Source organism: Stenella coeruleoalba (assembly GCF_951394435.1).
Source record: "Stenella coeruleoalba genome assembly, chromosome: 14".
Classification (NCBI taxonomy): Eukaryota; Metazoa; Chordata; class Mammalia; order Artiodactyla; family Delphinidae; genus Stenella; species Stenella coeruleoalba.
In genome coordinates, this window is record NC_137160.1 from 80,040,272 (window position 1) to 80,059,566 (window position 19,295).

Sequence of the window (19,295 nt, forward strand, 5' to 3'; positions counted from 1 at the left end):
GGCTTCCCTGGTGGCGCAGTGCTTGGGAATCTGCCTGCTAATGCAGGGGACACGGGTTCAAGCCCTGGTCTGGGAGGATCCCACATGCCGCGGAGCAACTAGGCCCGTGAGCCACAAGTACTGAGCCTGCGCGTCTGGAGCCTGTGCTCCGCAACAAGAGAGGCCGCGATAGTGAGAGGCCCGCGCACCGTGATGAAGAGTGGCCCCCGCTCGCCGCAACTAGAGAAAGCCCTCGCAAGGAAACGAAGACCCAACACAGCAAAAATAAATAAATAAATTACTAAACTCCTACCCCCAACATCTTAAAAAAAAAAAAAAAAGAAGGAACTCTTTTAAACACATTCACAAACGTTCTTGACATGAAAGGCCACATTCATCCTGGCCCTTTCTTTAGCATTTCCCGTGTTCACCTAAAGGAAGGGCCCTTTGCACACACTGTGCCCAACGCGGTAAACCAAACCCACATCCATCCCCAATCACCTGAGGACTACTGGTCCCTCCAGGTTCCCAACGCACAGGAAGACTGCCGACAGTCTCTGATTGAAAGCTGTCTGGGTCGTGAACAACATAGGCTTCTCCCATGCAAGATGGGGACCCGGTCCCCTGAAGGGAGACGAGACAGCCTCTTGGGTTCTGCTGTAGTACAATTAGAGCTTTGACTTGAGAGTCTCACAGAGCTTTGTGGGTTTTTTGTTTGTTTTTTAAACAAACACTGCTTGACATGTCTCAAAAAGAGAAAGTATATTCAGAACTCTTGTATTTTCAGGTAATAACTCACTCTCCCTTCATTTTCCTTGGTGCTGGGTGACTAATTCTCCTTCTTTGATCGCCTGTGCTCCAGGACAAAGCAAGAAGTATGTGGAAATGGGGGTAAGTTCCCCAAAACATCACCTCAGGCTTACCTTTTCCAGCTTCTCTTGGAGCTCCTGAATTTTGAGCTGCTGCTCAGCATTGATCTGTGATTAAAATCCCAGGAAATAAAGCAAAAAAGGCAAATTGGCATTAAGGTCTTTCTACATTTACTGCAGTCCTATTTTCTTGAGGTTTCTGTTGGGGTCTCTTTGTTTTGTTTTCCAATACCTACTGATGGAGAGGAAGAACAGTAGCCTATCAGAGAAACCTCTGAATGTCTCAGTGCAAACCTCCATGTGGACTATTTCTCTAGAACCAGCAACACACATACAGATGGCAAAAAAAGAGAAACAAAGTCGCCGGTACCCTAAAACAGTAAGAATTTTCCCACGTGTCTTACTGAGTGTCTGGATTTGTGTGTTACTGTGAGCGGGCCTGACCAAAAAAAATGAGGTGTCTTCTATCCCTTTTAGAAACATAGCTGAAGCTAAACATGGTCATCCAGAGACTGACCATCAAAATAAACCCAGAAGACAGTTCTCTATTCATCCCAAGTGTATTCTTAACCAGTGACAGGCCACGGAGAACAACATTTAAGAGGCTGTCTACCCAAAATCACGATACCAATAATGGAAAATACCTTCTCCAGTTTGGCATATTCTCCCACTTCAGGCTTCCCTTGATCTTTAGCCTGTAATTTAAAAGATACAACATATTGGAAAATCTCAAGAACCTAAAAGTCTTATAAGACAACACTACAGGCTTTCTTGGTCTCTGTGGTCAAAATAATGAGGATGATGATAAAAAAAAATTAAGTATCTTCTCTAACCAAGACCAGGAGGCTTTGCAGGACACCCCATTATTTCCCAAATGTACACTCGTGAAGCTAGGATTCCCTTTATTATTGCTAAGATCATCCATGATTCTACCCCCAAAACACCCTCCCCGGCAGGGAGCTGGCTACCTTCATCAATTTATGCTGACATTCTGTTGCTTTCCGCTTGAACTCTTCGGCAGCCAGCCGAGACTCTCTGAGCTCCGATTCATAGAGATCACTCCGTCTTCTGGCCGAAACCAGGTCCTCTTCCAACTGATTCATCATTAACCTCATTTCTTCCACTTGAGCCTGGTACTCCTAAAGAGTAGGCAATGGAAGGAAGGTGAATTTTGGAACTCCTGAAAGGAAAGATGGGAGGTGAAGATGGAAAAACACAGACCACAGAGGGAAGACACAGTGAAGAGAGATCGGAGAGAATGGACCTAGAGAAAAGGTGAGTAGAAAGATGGGGATAAGGGCGAGGTGTGTGGATGGACGAGGAGGGAGAAAAGAATATTAAATCTTTAAACTGTTTTCATCTAGATCATGAATCACTAGTAACACCATTTGGAACAAATGTGCCTATACACAATAAGATCCTTTGAGCAAATAATATCGTACAAGAAGTGCAGAACCTTAAGACCTTTGTAACACAGGAGAGCTGAAAGGGATGTACTTTAAACAACCAGGATAATCTGCTTATGCGTAGCTTCTCTCCAAGGGTAATCATTTATACAGATTTGTCCTTTAGAAGTTATGTGCTCCTAACACAATTAGATATGGTACTAGTTTTAAAATTAACCTTTCAGATGGCACAAGGGGGTAATTGGAAATCTCAGTGGAGAGAATCTTGGAAGGTGAAACTCATCATGTCAGTTTCTCACCATTAATTTTTCTGGGCTCCAAACTGCATGATGAACTAAACATTGCTCTTGAGAGGCAAGTCACCCTGAAATTTGGAAGAGTCAGGAAACACTGGCTCTGATCAAAGTAACTTGTGAGAAAGACTCTGAAGAAAGAATTATCTTGTTCCCTTGAGCAAAAGCCTTTAAAGTAATCCCAACAGCCCAACCTTTTCCAAATTGAATTTCTAAAATCAAAACAGGACATCTGGGGCTTCCCTGGTGGCACAGTGGTTGGGAGTCCGCCTGCCGATGCAGGGGACGCAGGTTCGTGCCCCGGTCTGGGAGGATCCCACGTGCCACGGAGCGGCTGGGCCCGTGAGCCGTGGCCGCTGGGCCTGTGCGTCCGGGGCCTGTGCTCCGCGGCGAGGGAGGCCACAGCAGGGGGAGGCCCATGTACCGCAAAAAAAAAAAAAAAAAGGCTTGGTAAAAAATTAATAAAAATTAAACAAAACAAAACAGGACATCTGCATCAAAGTTTTCCAAAACTGATTTACCAGAAGAAATGGGCAATGGTTTCGAAAACTTTGGGGCAGAGTATGAAAATATTCTCTGTTAGCAAAAGCAAAGCTTATATATATAAGGATTATGAATGAGCAGTTTATCCAATCCAAGGTGGCGGATTTAAAATGAAAAGAATAAAGAATTAAGACTGTCTTTGACCTTCGCAATGTACAGCGATCATCTCTAAGATCCGTTCCCCCAAGAAATAACTGAAGAGGGATCAACTGAGCAAGGTTATGCTTTTAGCCAATAAAATGTCTTTTTTCTTCTTTCTTTTTTTAGTAACAGAATATAAAGTAAACCTTTCATCCTTTGTAACAGGCAGTCCCCCCAGTGCACACTCAAGGGGGGGTGACGTCCTTATGAAAATGGATAGTTTTCACGTAAGCACATCTCTCTGTATTACTGGCACAGCGGAAAGCAGAAAAACTGAGCACAGGATGGAGCCTGGTCTCATTTCACTCCTTCCCACCCAAAAGCGTACAGTCGTCCCTCGGTATCCACAGGGGAACGGCTCCAGAACCAAATCCGGTCCACAGGTGGTTGAAATCGCAGACATGGAACCCGTGGATACGGAGGGCCGACTGTATTGTTATTGAAGGTCAATCCTACAAGTCATGGGGCGCCAGGTTTTCTGGACGATGCCCACTAAGTGAGTGGTGCTGGGTTATATAAGCAAAGGTCTTTATAACCTACTGAACAATTATCTCAACTCACAGAATGGAGCGTGAGCCGGTGATGTGAAACAGTACACCCTCTACTTGGGGTTTTTCTAGACCCCTCGGCCAGGGCTGTGTCATGACTTATTATGACTTTCATAGCTCTGGGTATTGTGCCTTCCTGGATCCCTTCCTCCATTTAAAAAAAAAAAAAATATATATATATATATATATAAAATATATTATATTATATATATTATATATATTATATATATAAAATTCTATTTTACAATAGCAGCATACATATAAAGACAAAAACATTACCTACGAAAACCGTTTCTTCTACCTAAAACTCATTTTTTTTCTTCTGATTTTAGAGTTTTAAAAAATCCAAAGTCCCCACAGACACAAATACCAAGCTGTGGAGGAAGCAAAGAGGTAGGAGGCACTCTTGTCCATCTTTTATCCTTGAGCTCCCTTGTCTGACTTAAACTTACGTCGGCAAGAACGGAACGTAATTTCTGTGTTTTGTCAAGAGCGAGGACAGAGCGCTGTTCCCCCAACATCTCTCTTTCCTGAGCCGTCAGCGCCCAGGGGGAGGAAGGCAAGAATCAGGCAACATCTCTGTCAGCAATCTGAGCTCTGGGGGCACCGGCCTGCTACAAGCATCAAACAAAATTCCACCTCATTTATTGAGCCACTGTTACTCTGTTGGATGCTTCAAGGAAATCCTATACATCCAACAGCTGACCAAATCCCTGCTTCAGGAAAACTCTGAGAGAAGATAATCAGGTCAGTTCCCAAGGACAGCTGAGAGGCAGCTGTATGTATCTCAGCATGGGCTGAACTGTGGGTCAGAGTTGAACAGGATCAGAATGGGGAACCGTGGACAACTTTTGGGTCCTGCCTTGAGTCATTCTTTGGAATGGAGCTTCAGAATTTTGTGGGAAGGAAGACATGGTCCTATTCAATCAGAAATCCTGAAACCCAAATGCCTTCTGTGTTACCTGAACTTCTGTCTCCCTTCCAGGGATGGGGGGTGGAGGGGGGCAGGGGAGGGGTGGGACAAAATCAGCAATTGCTACTGATGGAGCATGAATCTAACCATCATGTGAGACGCTTAGGTGTTTTTATTTGTTTATTTAATTTTTGGCCACTCCACGTGGGATCTTAGTTTCCTGACCGGGAATAGAACCCATGCCCCCTGCAGTGGGAACGCAGGGTCCTAACCACTGAACCACCAGGGAATTCCCTAGGTGTTTTTATTTTAAACCAAATTCAAGTGCTCCATTGGGGGTAGCTAAGCAGAAGCAACATATTTAAATAAACAGCGGTACAGAAATTGGCTTTGAGAGGAAGAGTGCGGAATAAATGGCAAACCTGGGAGGAATTGACAGGCTGCAAACCAAATACTAGGAGTTTGCGGAAAGTATTAAATGCTTTTTCCTGGATTGCAAACATCCTGCTCTCACCAAACTTACCGAGAGTCATTTTAATAAATCCTTCTTCCGATGAGAAATAAAATCTGAAACGAAGTTTTCTCCCCCTCAAAATGGAACGCTTAGCAGTCATTAAATCTAAAATTCCACATGGATGCCAACTGTGGTATGAATCACAAAGGACATTTCTTTGAACTCAACCACCAGCATACACCTTTTCAAAGTGTCCTGATAATTCTGTTTCTATGGAATTTCACAGACACCAGCTGCTCCCTCTGGTGGCCAAGCATAGCTTTCATTTCCCCAGGATGTCACCAAAAGCAAATTTCCAACCACACTGAACTAATGGGAGAAAAAGAATCCTACCTCTTGAAACTTTTAGGATGAAAAACTGTGTTGATAAAAGGGGCAACGGGTCAACTGTCAAAGCAGATTTTTTCAAGCTGTAGGTGTGACCTTCAAAATCTCTAAGTTAGTGGTGGTGTTCAGAAACCTGACAACCAATTTGCACCATTTCCTATGCACGTTTATTCAGAACACTTTTATCAAGCAAGAGGATATTAACCAATGATTTAAAAAGTATTAAGGTGATAATGAGACGATGCCAACAAAACATCCAAAACAGGAATTCTTTCTGTAAAGAACAGCTAAGGAATCACATTATTTGCCGGCGTTTCTTGCATCAGCACCACCCAGATGGCTAAGTGTGCGTTACCCAGAGACGAAAATGTTCATTTCCATCACTGTTTCCACTAGATTTTCTGAAGTGAATGAGAGCTGCCTGGCAGCTGATAATTCAGCTCTCCGACTGCTCAGTGCATTCTCTTCATTAAAGTTTCTATTCACAGTTTCTTCAAAGGACAAAAAAAAAAAGAAAATCCATGCTAAAAAGGAAACAGTGAAGTGAAATAAAAATGAACCATCTAGAAAGAAACTCCTTTTAGAAATAGAGGGGGTAAAAAAAGAGAGGAGGCTTTTTAAAGGTCTGGATTCTCTTTTCTGAACACACAGGGGAGGGCTTTCTGCAGTCAGATTTGCCGTGTCAATTCTGACTCGGCCTTAACTGCTCAAACTCTTCTTCCAGGATAAGTCTTTAGATAAGTAAGACTATGAAGTACCCTGGCTTTTCTCAAAAACTTAAAGTGCATCTGAAAAGCTATGAAAACATTAATTTTTTTTTTAATGGTCTAAAGCAAAGGTTGGCAAACTCTTTTGGTAAAAAGCTAGATAGGAAGCCATTTCAGTTTTGCAGTCCATGTGGTCTCTGTCAAAAGCACTCACCTCTGCCATTGTAGCATGATCAACAGCTATGGGCAGTACCTAAATGAATGGCTGTGCTGTGTTCCAATAAAACTTTATAAACACTGAAATGTGAATTCCATATGAAATATTCTTCTTCTTTTGAGTTTTTTCCCCCGTTTAAAAATGCAAAAACCATTCTTAGCTTGTGGTCATGAAAAACAGGTGGTTGGCCAGATTCTCACCCACAGGCTGCAGTTTGCCCACCCCTGCTCTAAACCTACACCTTCGATTGAAAAAAGTAGCCATCATGGGGTCCAGACTTCACAAGGAGCTAGATAGAACAAGGACTCTGCCATTTATATAAATCATGGGGAATCTAAAAGTTCCAAATGACCTACATAACTTTCTCTCCTCACCGCTCCCCCTTCCCTCTCTCTGTCCCTCAAACACACCTCTCCTGAAATGAGAGGTCCGGTTGGTGCCCTGCTCCCAGGCAGGGAGCCATACCTGCTCTTTGATTTCTTGGAGCTTCCGGCTCTGCTCTCTGATATCGTGGAGAAGCTGCAGTGCTTTGTCGTCCTCCTGGGACACCTCCATCCGTGCTTGCTCCAAACTTCGCTTTAAGCTCTGCGGAAAGCAAAATTTTAATAGGGTTGTCCTGTGGATCCTGCTCTGTTTGAAAAGATTCATTAAGGGAGCTGCAGGCTGCTTCGCAGACACCAAGATGGTTTCAGGTGACGGGCCAAAGTCGACAACTTCCGGTGAGTCGCTGATTCCAGGTTTCATCCTGTAAAACCCCTTGGTTCAAGAAACATCATCTCTAAACCTTATGACCTTATGGATCCAGCCTGAAACTGCATCCACCTGTTTCCTACCTGCCTTCGCAGATACTTACTTGTATGTTCAGAACTAAAAACTAATAAGATCCCTTAGCCGTGAAACCATCATTGGGGTGGCTACAAAGTCGTTTCTGGAATAGCAGTTATTCGAGGACTGTCAAGTATATATCCCTCTTTCAAAGTAGCAATGACTTCATTCTCTGCCCAGGTGCCATTTAAGACCCCATGCAAACTATTTCCACCTCCTGGCTTACGTTTCCTGGACACCTTTCATCCAAAAGGTTCCCTCAATGCTTCAGTGACACTGAAATATAGATCTGAAATACAAAGCTGAATAACTTTACCCACCACTGAAAGGAGGCCAAATCTGGAATGGAAACATAGCAGTTATTCTTAATCAGCCACGCTCTATAGATTTCCTCTCCCTTGTGGGAAAAAAAAAAAACACTTGAAAAATGTGTGATTCAACTTGTTAAGACTGTACATTAAAAAACACCTGAATGAAAATTTTTAACGAGACAATGGAGAAGACAGTCCACTCTTGTGAAGGAAAGAAAAACAAAAGTCGCATGGTAAAAGATGACAGAGGGTCTGGGTTTTAAAGGCTGAGTTTTGCTTGTTGCTGCGCTGGTTCTAGGCAATGGAATATTGATTTGGGACAGATTCAAAATACATTTTCTTGCACTTATTTGGGAGCTTGGTTCCTGAGGCTGACTGTGCTGGACACGAGGTGGAGCAGAGAGGTTGGGATGGGAGATGCTGAGACCCTCTGCAACGCCGTCTATGCCCGTCTCCAGGCTCCTACCTGGACTTTCTGAGCCTGATCTCAGGCCTCTGGGCCCTCACGCCCGGCTCCCGCTACTCTGCACATCACAGGTCTTGCTCGTGCGTCCTCCCTCTCTCTCCTCTCTGCCCCTGGCTGTGATGTGCCTCATGATGCTGTCACGAAACAGGATGAGACACACACGACGGGAAGCGCCCGCTCCGAGGGAAGGGGGCTTTGGGGGGAAGGCTCACACTGCACTCTGTGATGTAGGTAGCAAGGTCCTGCTCCAGGAGGGATCTCTGAGTCTCAGAGGCCTTCAGCTCCACCTCCTTCTGACTAAGCACAGCCTCCACCTCTGACACTCTCCGATGTAACCGGGTCATTTCCTGCTCCATCTGAAATAAACACAGCGACACGTTAAAAAGGCCCGGGGGGCGGGGGGGTGTTCGTCAGGAGCAATCGCATCTCAAGCCACCTCCGAGACCACCTGGTGGTCCTGGCTGGCGCTAACTCGCCAAAAGGTTGGGATGGAAATACCATGGTTTCTTCGCCTGGGAGCGCACAGGTCTTCGTAAGGGCAGTCACCAATGCTAAGTCACTCCTCTCATGCAAGGCTGGGTTCACACTCGATCACTTCTCTAACCCAGTGAGCGAGGAAGCCACAATCACCATTTTTTTCACCTGTTTGCTTTTTTTTGGGTTTGGTTTGGGTTTTTTTTGCAGACGTCAGTTTAATTTTACCCCAAATCCATCTTGATCCCCCCCATCTCCTTGCAAAGATCTAGAGGACAAATCCAGGACAGGGCAAGGAGATATGGATTCGTCTGCACTCTTAGGAGTCCCAGGCAAGAAGTGACTCTTACGAGCTTCCAGAGAGCTGCCCCTGGGCAGAAACAGTGAGCGTTAAGAGACGTTGAGCATAATCAACACAGTGGCCGCAGTTACATAAGCAGGAGTTTTTAAAGACTAGGAAGAGAGACTTCGCATCACTCAAAGCAGATGGGATGCATCTCGGCCACAGGTGAGGACCCACGCCACCTGCCAGAAGACGCAGACATCTAGCTGGGTCATGCTGAGGAACTGGCCGCTTTATATCCAGGGCCTCCTCTGGTTAAGATTTAAAGGATTTACGGCAGCGTCAAGGCCCGAATTCATCTCCCTCTGAGCTGCCGGAGGCGCGACTTCAGCGCGGGAAGGATCAGGTGGCTCGGCGCCAGCGGCGGCCCCGGGCGGATCCCTTGGCATATATTGACGGGAGGCTCCTGCAGCAAGGAGGGAGGCCGGCTGCGGAAATAAATACCTTGTGACACTTGTCCTGGGAGTCCTGCAGCTCTTTGCTTTTGATGAGAAGTTTCTTTTCCATGGAGCTAGTCTTGGCAGGGGAGTCCAGACTTGACACAACAGACCTGGATGGAAGAAATGGGTGGGCCTGAAAAGCTGCATTCAGAAACTGTGGCAGAGTTTGGGATTAGCAGATGCAAACTATTCCGTACAGAATGGATAAACAACAAGGTCCTGCTGTATAGAGCAGGGGAATATATTCAATACCCTGTGATAAACCATAATGGAAAAGAATATGAAAAGGAATGTATATATGTGGGTAACTGAGTCACTTTGCCATACAGCAGAAATTAACACAACATTGTAAATCAACTATACTTCCATAAAATAAATTAAAAAAAAAAAAAGAAAAACTGCGGCAGAGACCACAAGACCTGCCAGCATCCTTGGCCATCAACACAGCTGGCTCAGGCAGCTTCTAATAACACCAAGGCCATGAGGCAGAGAGGTGGACAGGACCAAGAACTCTGGAAGCAGGAGAGCCTGAGTGTAAATCTAGTCACCGTTGACCTGAGGCAGTGATTCAGCCTCCCTGAGCCTCTGTTTCCATTTCTAGGAGGTAGAACGATAATAAAAGGACCTACCACAACAGGAGAGCGTGGGCATTAAGCACACGGCATTTGTGCTGATACGGCTTTATTCACTTACTCACTAAACGGATGTGTACTGTGCACCTACACTGCTCCGGGCACTGGAAGACCAGTGGACAAGACAGACACGGTCCCTGCCCTCCTGGAGCTGACATTCTCAGAGGGCACGCAGAATGCATCAGGCAGACGCACAAGCTAAAAGGTTACAGATGTTGCCAAAGAAGGAAATGGGGTGATGTGCTACGGCAGAGGAAACGGATCAGGGGCCTGCTTCTCTGTGTGGTGACATCTGAGCTGACACCTGAAGGATGAGAAGGCGCTGACCCTCCAAAGCTCTGGAAGGAAACAAGCTCCAGGGAGGGGGTGGATAAAGCCAAGGTCTTGACGCAGGACTGAGCTAACACATCAAGTGCCCGATGGTATCAGTTAACTATACTGACCAAATTGTTGTTTATTCCATCCCCAAGCTAGCCAGTTTGGTTCTGTTTCATTTTACAGAAACAGCTAACACTAATTATGTTGGCTAAATAATGTCCCTCCACCAAGATGTCCACATCCTAATCTCTGGAACCTGTGGATCTGTCACCCCATGTGGCAAAGTGGACTTCGCAGATGTGATTACGTTAGGATTTTGAGATGGAGAGGCTATCCTGGATTACATGGGGTGGGGGGGTGGGGGTCCAACGTAACCACAAGGGTCCTCTTAAGATGGAAGCAGAGGAAGAGAGGAGAGGTGACGACAGAAGTAGGGTCACAGTCAGAGGGAGGCTGGAAGATGCTACACTGTTGGCTGTGGAAATGGGGGAAGGGGCCACAAGCCAAGGAAACTGGGCAGCCTCTAGAAGCTGAAAAAGGCAAAGAAACTGATTCTTTCCCAGAGGTTCCAGAGGGTGCAGCCTTGTACACCTTACTTCCAGCCCAGTAAAATTCATCTTGGACTTCTGACCTCCAGAAATATAAAGTAATAAACCTGTGTTGTTGTAAGCCACTAAATTTGTGGTCACTTGTTACAGCAGCCAGAGGAAACTCATACACTTACTGACCACCGATTCTGTATGCACGGTTCTGTCCTAAAGCGAGGCATGTTTTAACTCTTTAGTCCCCACAACGACTCTATGAGACATTATTCTCATTTTATAGATGAGGAAACTGAGGCCCAGAGAGCTTAAGTAACCTGCCAGTTAATAAATGGTTTCTGTTGGTCCCAATAGAGAACTGGGGTAGAGAGACTGACGATGCACCTGATATAACGCTCAGGATAGTATCACAAAAATAATGTAGCGTGACCTCCTAAGAATGGGCTAGAAGAATGCTCTCTCCACAAGGACGTACTTACCCACACACATACACATAACTCACACACCCTGCCTCATTCCTAAAAGCAGTTAATTATGGGTGGAGGGACTTCCCTGGTGGTCCAGTGGGTAAGACTCCATGCTCCCAATGCAGGGGGCCCAGGTTTGATCCCTGGTCGGGGAACTAGATCCCGCACACATGCTACAACTAAGAACTCCGCATGCCGCAACTAAAGATCCCGCATGCCGCAACAAAGATCCCGTGTGCCACAACTAAGACCCAGCGCAGTCAAAATAAATAAATAAATAATTTTGTTTGTTTTAATCTGTTTAAAAAAAATTATGGGTGGAGATAACAGTTCTCATACAGGGCAGCTTCCCTCAGTGGTTGGCACCCTGGGCATGAACACTGGGACTGGTGAAGGGCAGAGCTACAGAAATAGCCAACAAAGGTTCTTCTGCACAGAGGGGCATGTGGCAGAGCCCACTGCTGCCCCATTGTCCGATTTTTGTTGCCTTAGTAACGGGGCTGCAGGAGCTGGTTGTCAGAGAGCACTTGCGTCCTACCAGCAGGTGGAAGTTCTGCTTTCCACTGCCCCAGACTACTTCCCTGCCTAAAAGAGGTCAGTTCCCTGCAGCAGCTCAGGTCTCTCTCCTCACAGCTCCCAGCCCAGTGACAGGGGGTGGCGTGATGGTGCTGGCTCGCTGTACCCCAGTGACAGCTCCCAACACACATACTGTAGGGCAGCCAAGTGAGTCAACACCCAGAGTCATGCAGCTCTGTTCAAAATCTGACCTTGCCACTCGCTCTGTGAGCCTCGATTTCCTCATCTGTAAAATGGGGATAATTCTCAACCTACTTCCAAGAGTGCTTATGAGGATTAAGTGAGATAACCCATGGGAAGTCCTTATCACAGTGCCTGGCACATCACGAGGGTTCAATAAATGTCAACCGTCACTACTATCATTGTGGTTTCTATCATCATTACCTTTGCAATGGTGTGAGCAGCACATGCCTCGCAGGCCTAAAACCCTTGCTTGAAACAGTGAAACTTGGGACTTCCCTGGTGAGCCAGTGGTTAAGAACCCGCCTTCCAATGCAGGGGACACAGATTCAATCCCTGGTCGGGGAACTAAGATTCCACATGCCACGGGGCGACTAAGCCCACGTGCCACAACTAAGACCTGACACAGCCAAGTAAATAAATAAATACTAAAAAAAAAGAGAGAAAGAAAGAAATAGTGAAACTCAGGGGGCTGAATTTGCTCCATGCTATTATTCACATTAGAACAGATGTTGATCATTCACAGAAATGGGCACCGGGGACTGAAATCCAGAAATAAATCTCTTTTTAAAATCTCACTTTGGGCTAAAAATTTTAACCAAGTTCTGCTCCTCTCACTGGCCTATTTTCTACCTAAATCTAGTCAAAACACATACAAACACATTTTTTTTTTTAACGTGAGATGAAATGGGTTGCTTGGCACGGCCTTGAGTTGCCTTCGCTATTTCCTTTATTCCTGATGTTATTCTGGTGGGTGGGCTAGAGAAGACCCGACCACCCAAGGAGGGAGGGATGATCCACAGACCGGGTCCCGGTCCTTCAGTCATCAGAAGTCACCCACACTGACACAAGTCAGGGATGACAAGAGGGGCCATGGCTCTCTGGGCCTGAGCACAAAACCAGCACCCTCGGAGAAGAACGATTACATGGGTGCACGATGATGGGACAGGAGGGGGCTCTCAAAACTTGATGACAGGTGGAGGGCAGGCTCCAGAGGGGTGTAAAGTGTGCTCCTGTGGGTACAAAGCCCACTGCTTATTCACCCAAAAAGAGCCTTTCTAGGTCACCTGTTAACGGGGCCCAGAATCAGGGAGATGCGCAGCCCCCATCCGCTGACGCGCGCAGGAGACGATGCACCAGCCCCTCCCCATCACCGGAGTCCAACTCCCTCATTCTGCTATTTTGATGCTTGACAAATGTTCACTGTTTAGAAGTTCTAAGTATGGCAATTAAGTCTCTTCAGAATAAAGGTGCTAAAGAAATCTTTTTTTTTTTTAAGAATAAATAAAAATTACATCTAAAAAAAAAAAGCTGGGGGCTTCTCTGGTGGCACAGTGGTTAAGAATCCACCTGCCAAGGCAGGGGTCACAGGTTTGATCCCTGGTCTGGGAAGATCCCACATGCCGCGGAGCAACTAAGCCCGTGCACCACAACTACTGAGCCTGCGCTCTAGAGCCCACGAGCCACAACTACTGAAGCCCGCGCGCCTAGAGCCCATGCTCAGCAACAAGAGAAGCCACTGCAATGAGAAGCCTGCACACCGCAACAAAGAGTAGGCCCCGCTCGCCGCAACTAGAGAAAGCCCACGCGCAGCAACAAAGACCCAACGCAGCCATAAATAAATAAATAAATAAATTTATTTTTAAAAAGCTATGGTAAGTTTGCTGTGACTAAACCCAGGTTGTAGCAACAATCCCGTAAACAGTAATGGGATTGGAGGATGAGGCTGGGGGATGAGGACAGAAGGGGGAAAGGTCACTGCAGCTTTCTAGGATGACTCTGGTCTTCAGATCGGCTACACATTAGAATCACTTGAAGAGCTTTTTAAAAATTACCGATGTCAGCCAGTGAAAACACTCGTGTGACAGTATAATGGTGGCTACACGTTATCATACCATTGTCCTTACTCACAGAAGGTACACCACCAAGAGTGAACCCTAAATAGGGAGGTTCAGTGATTGTAACAAAGGCACCCCTCTGGGGGGGATGTTGATAACGCGGGAGGCTGTGCATGAGTTGGGGGCAAGGGGCATATGGTAAATCTCTATACCTCTTGCTAGTATTGCTGTGAGCCTAAAACTGTTCTAAAAAAACTAAAGTTAAAAAAAAGAAACTGATATCCAGGGCCCAACCAGACCAATTAAATCAGAGACAGAAAGGGTGGGAGTGGGGCCTGGGTAACACCATTTTTATTAAGCTCCCAGGTGATTCTAACGTACAAACAGGCTTGAGAACCATGGTGCTAATGAGAACAAAGTACGCGTGATTTAAGGTCCAGGCATTTAAAACTCACAGTATGACCGCCCCCAGCATTTGGTTCCAGGTGGCACTTTGGTCAGGCCATTTAACTGGTGCCTTTTGGTCACTCTTTCAGTGGAAACACAATTTTGAAGTTAATCATGGTAAGCTATGAATTGCAAGAAAACGTACAGATTTCAGACACTGATTAAAGACTATTCCTACCCCCTCCATTTTAATAAGTCAACTAAAATATACCATTTCCATGAATTTCTATAAAAGAAATATACTAGAGACAGGTATGACTCAACGTGACATATTTGTATTCTATTTATTTTTCATGTACACACTTAGGCCAATTCAATCATGAATGTCAATGATAAGTAAGCTCTCAATATGTACTTCTTGAATGAACAGATTCCCCCCCCCAGTAGATATTACGAAATATTATCACAACTTACTTACTTTTTCTAGGATTTTCATTATCCGTCCTTCTGACTTTGAAAGCAAGAGCAAATTATTGCTGACATCTGTACTATTCTAGAATTGACTGTGATGTAAATCATAGCTTGAGAGGTCTGATCCAAAGCTGGCCTCAGAGCCACCGGACTATTACCAAATTCAGCACTGTCCTCTTCAAGTAGCAACTCTGCTGGTCTAAAATCATCCTGAAAAGTACCATTTCATCAAGTGTGGTAATATTTAAAGAGCTGATGCTACTGTTTCTTTAAGAGAAGGAAAGTACAAAAAATCCTGTAATTGGCTGTAACTCTAAAGCTATCGGAGATGGGCATGGAATTGCTGTAAAGAAACTATTTCTGTTGACCCTGAAATGGGACAGAGTCTACCTGCTAACTTAAGAAAGAGTTGCCAGGGCTTCCCTGATGGCACAGTGGTTGAGAATCCGCCTGCCAATGCAGGGGACATGGGTTCGAGCCCTGGTCCGGGAAGATCCTACATGCCGCGGAGCAACTAAACCCGTGCGCCACAACTACTGAGCCTGCGCTCTAGAGCCTGCGCGCCACAACTACTGAGCCCACATGCCACAACTACTGAAGCCCGCGCACCTAGAGCCCGTGCTCTGCAACAAGAGAAGCCACCACAGTGAGAAGCCTGTGCACCACAACGAAGAGTAGCCCCCGCTCGCTACAACTGGAGAAAGCCCATGTACAGCAACAAAGACCCAACACAGCCAAAAATAAATAAATTTAAAAAGAAAGAATTGCCAGAATTCTCCTTTATTCTCAAAATTCTCAAACTTCAACAGATACGGGCATACCTTGTTTTACTGTGTTTTGCTTTATTAAACTTAACAGATATTGGGATTTTTACAAATGGAAGTTTGCGCAACCCTATGTCAAGCAAGTCTATTGGCGCCATTTTTCCAACAGCATTTGCTCACTTCCTGTCTGTGTCACATTTTGGTAACTCTCACAATACTTCAAACTTTTTCATTATTATTATACAGTAAGTCCCCTACATACGAACAAGTTCCATTCCGAGAGCACGTTCAGAAGTCCAATTTGTTCGTAAGTCCAGCAAAGTTAGCCTAGCTACCCAACTAACACAATCGGCTGTATAGTACTGTACTGTAACAGGTTTATACTTTTCACACAAATAATACATAAAAAACAAACACAAAAAATAAAGAAAAGATTTTTAATCTTACAGCACAGTGCCCTGAAAAGTACAGTAGTACCAGCTACATCACTGCTGCTTTTACACTTGCTTCTGGACATCGGGGGCTTGAAATAAAGATACTGCACTACTGTACTCTATACAGTACTGTAAAGTACACAAAAGCACAACCACTAGTAGAGGATGCACGTATGTGACAATGTACACCAGACAGGTGAACTAATTTATGTGACTGGACATTCGAACATACGTTCGCATCTTTGAAAGTTCGCGACTTGAAGGTTCGTAGGTAGGGGACTTACTGCACTTGTTACGGTGATCTGTGATCTTTGATGTTAGTATTGTAATTGTTTTGAGGCACCACAAACCGCACCCACATAAGACAGTGAACTTAATAAATGTTGTGGGTGTTCTGACTGCCTCCCCTTCCAGCCATTCCCCATCTCTCTCCCTCTCCTCGGGCCTCCCTATTCCCTGAGTCACGATACTGAAATTAGGCCAATTAATAACCCTACAATAGCCTCTAAGTGGTCAAGTGAAAGGAACTGTCACAGGTCACTCACTTTAAATCAAAAGCTAGAAATGATTAAGCTCAGTGAGGAAGGAATGTCAAAAGCCGAGACAGGCTGAAAGCTGGGCTTCTTCGGCCAGTTAGCCAAGTTGTGAATGCAAAGTTCTTGAAGGAAATTAAAAGTGCTCCTCCAGTGAACACATGAATGATAAGAAAGCAAAACAGCCTTATTGCTGACATGAGGGAAGTTTTAATGGTCTGGATAGATGATTACACCAGTCACAGCATTCCCTTAAGCCCAAGCCTAAACCAGAGCAAGATAGTGATTCCTCTGATGGATCTGGGCAAAGTGAATTGAAAATCTTCTGAAAAGGATTCACCATTCTAGATGCCATTAAGGACATTTGTGATTCATGGGAAGATGTCAAAATATCAACATGAACAGGAGTTTAGAAGAAGTTGATTCCAACCCTCATGGATGACATTGAGGGGTTCAAGACTTCAGTGGAGGAAGGAACTGCAGATGTGATGGAAATAGCAAGAGGACTACATTTAGAAGTGGAGCCTGAAGAGGTAACTGAATTGCTGGAATCTCATGACAAAGCTTTAATAGATTAGGAGTTGATTCTTATGTATGAGCAAAGAAAGTGATTTCTTGAGGTGGAATCTACTCCTGGTGAAGATGCTGTGAAGACCGCTGAAATGACAACACAGGATTTAGAATATTACATAAACTTAGCTGATAAAGCAGCAGCAGGGTTTCAGAGGATTAACTCCAGTTTTGCAAGATGTTCTATTATGGGTAAAATGCTATCAAATAACATTGCACACTACAGAGAAATCGTTTGTGAAAGGAAGAGTCAATCAGTGTAGCAGACTTCATTGTTGTCTTATTTTAAGAAATTGCCACAGCCATCCCAGCCCTCAGCAAACATGACCCTTATCAGGCAACAGCCATCAGCATGGAGGCGAGACCCTGCACCAGCAAGAAGATTACGACTCACTGAAGTTTCAGGTGATGGTTTGCATTTTTTAGCAATCAAGTATTTTTTAATTAAGGAATGTACATTGTTTAGACATAATGCTATTGCACACTTAATAGACTATGGTATACCATAAACATAACTTGTATATGCACTGGGAAATCAAAAAAAATTGTGTGACTTGCTTTATTGCGATATTTACCCTACTGCAGTGAATACTGTGATACTCCAAGGTACACCTGTATTTTTTGACCACCTTCTATGAGTGAGTGTAAGATAGATAGATAGATAGAAAGAAAAGAAAAAAAAATATATATATATATATCCCTTATACATCAGGGAGAATATAAAAGCCCTGTGATCCCATAAGAGGTACGTGTGGACCAGTGGTTCTCAACTGGGGCAATTTTGCCTCCCATATGACAGGTAGCAATGTCCGGAGACTTTGCTGATTTTCACGACTGGGGGTGGGAGTGCTATTAACATCTAGTGGGTAGAGGCTAGAGATGCTGCTCAACAATTCTACAACCCACAGGACAACCCCCCACAAAAAGAATTATCCAGCCCAACATGTCAACAGCGTCAAGTTGCAAAACTCTGCTGTGGAGGCTATGAAGTTAAGGAAGCCACAATTCCTGTCCTCAAAGAAGTAGCAATGTAGGAGAGAGAATTAATGCCACCACCTTTATTATCAAGAATAGCGCCCATTTATTGAGCACAACGTCAGGCACTGTGCTTGGTACTTTAGGGGTAACCTCACTGAATCCTCCAACAATCCTCTAAGGAGGGCATTATTATCCTGTGGCACTGAGGCTAAGGAACAGCTTACCCTATGGCCTCTACATTCTCCTATCAACCACATTAGGATGACTAGGGTACAGGTGATGGGCAGGAGAGCTGGGTTTTGGTTCAAAGTTGGGCTCTGCAACCCATCAAGTCATGGGAATCCCAACTCTGCTACTTTTTGGCTGGATGGCCTCGGACAAACCCAAGAAAAGAAACCCAAGAAAACTGCCCCAGAGACTCAGAGGAGCGAAGTCAAAGAGGATGGGGAAATGGATCGTGCAAGGGAAGGTAGCTTCTACCCGTGACTAGCTGTGTGCAATGCTGGGAGGGCGACTCCAAGGCCGGGACAGCCTGGGTACCCAAGAACATCCATATGCCAGGTCAGTCCACAGCCACCCCCCAGAAACGGCTCAACTCGCGCATGAGAGCAACTCCTCCTCCATCACTTAGTGGCTCGGGGGGTAATTAAATAGGACAGTACAGATTTTACAGGTCCAGGCTGGTTCATGCTCTGGGCTCGATGAGATGCAGTACAATGAGGATGCTAACAAAAGAATATGCAGCCTGCCCACACATTGCTTGCCTACTCCTCCTGGCTGCATCTTTGATACACAGCCCGTTGTCCCCATGGAGAGAAAAGGCACTTCTGAGCAGCGGGTGCATGCAGCCACCCACCCACACACAGCAGTGCTGTCTCTTCAAGCACAAAGCCAAGTTTGGGTTTTCCTTTTTTTTCCAGCTTCTATTTTCTAGAAAAATTTACTCCGAAATCAACATCTCTCCCTGATATACACATGTGCTTTATAATTATAGAGGTCCAAAGAGTATTAATAGAGGTAATGGTATATGACACAGAGGGAATGTGGGGCTTGGTCGTTACTGCTGCAGCAGAAAGAACGTTTTCTTAAAATGTGTTCGATGTGACCTAAAAATTGCTTTTACATGTAACCTCAACGTTTAAGGAAAAATGACAAGATGCACTTTTTTCAATGTCTATAAATAACTCCCATAACTCAAAAACAATGTCCTTAATAAAGCTATCAATAGAATACGTCATATCAAAAGAGAATACAATCTGTATTTCCAACCTAAAAGAAGGTACATGTGC

The 19,295-nt window shown here is 44.9% G+C and overlaps 1 protein-coding gene across 1 annotated transcript in view; it reads right to left on the bottom strand.

The window, feature by feature from the left end:
* Window positions 1-19,295, bottom strand: part of CIT (citron rho-interacting serine/threonine kinase) — a 168,948-nt gene that overhangs the window by 71,075 nt on the left and 78,578 nt on the right. The window contains 6 exon segments of the mRNA XM_079943395.1: window positions 903-956; window positions 1,493-1,543; window positions 1,817-1,987; window positions 6,923-7,042; window positions 8,272-8,415; window positions 9,321-9,426. Coding sequence (XP_079799521.1) covers window positions 903-956; window positions 1,493-1,543; window positions 1,817-1,987; window positions 6,923-7,042; window positions 8,272-8,415; window positions 9,321-9,426 — 646 coding nt within the window.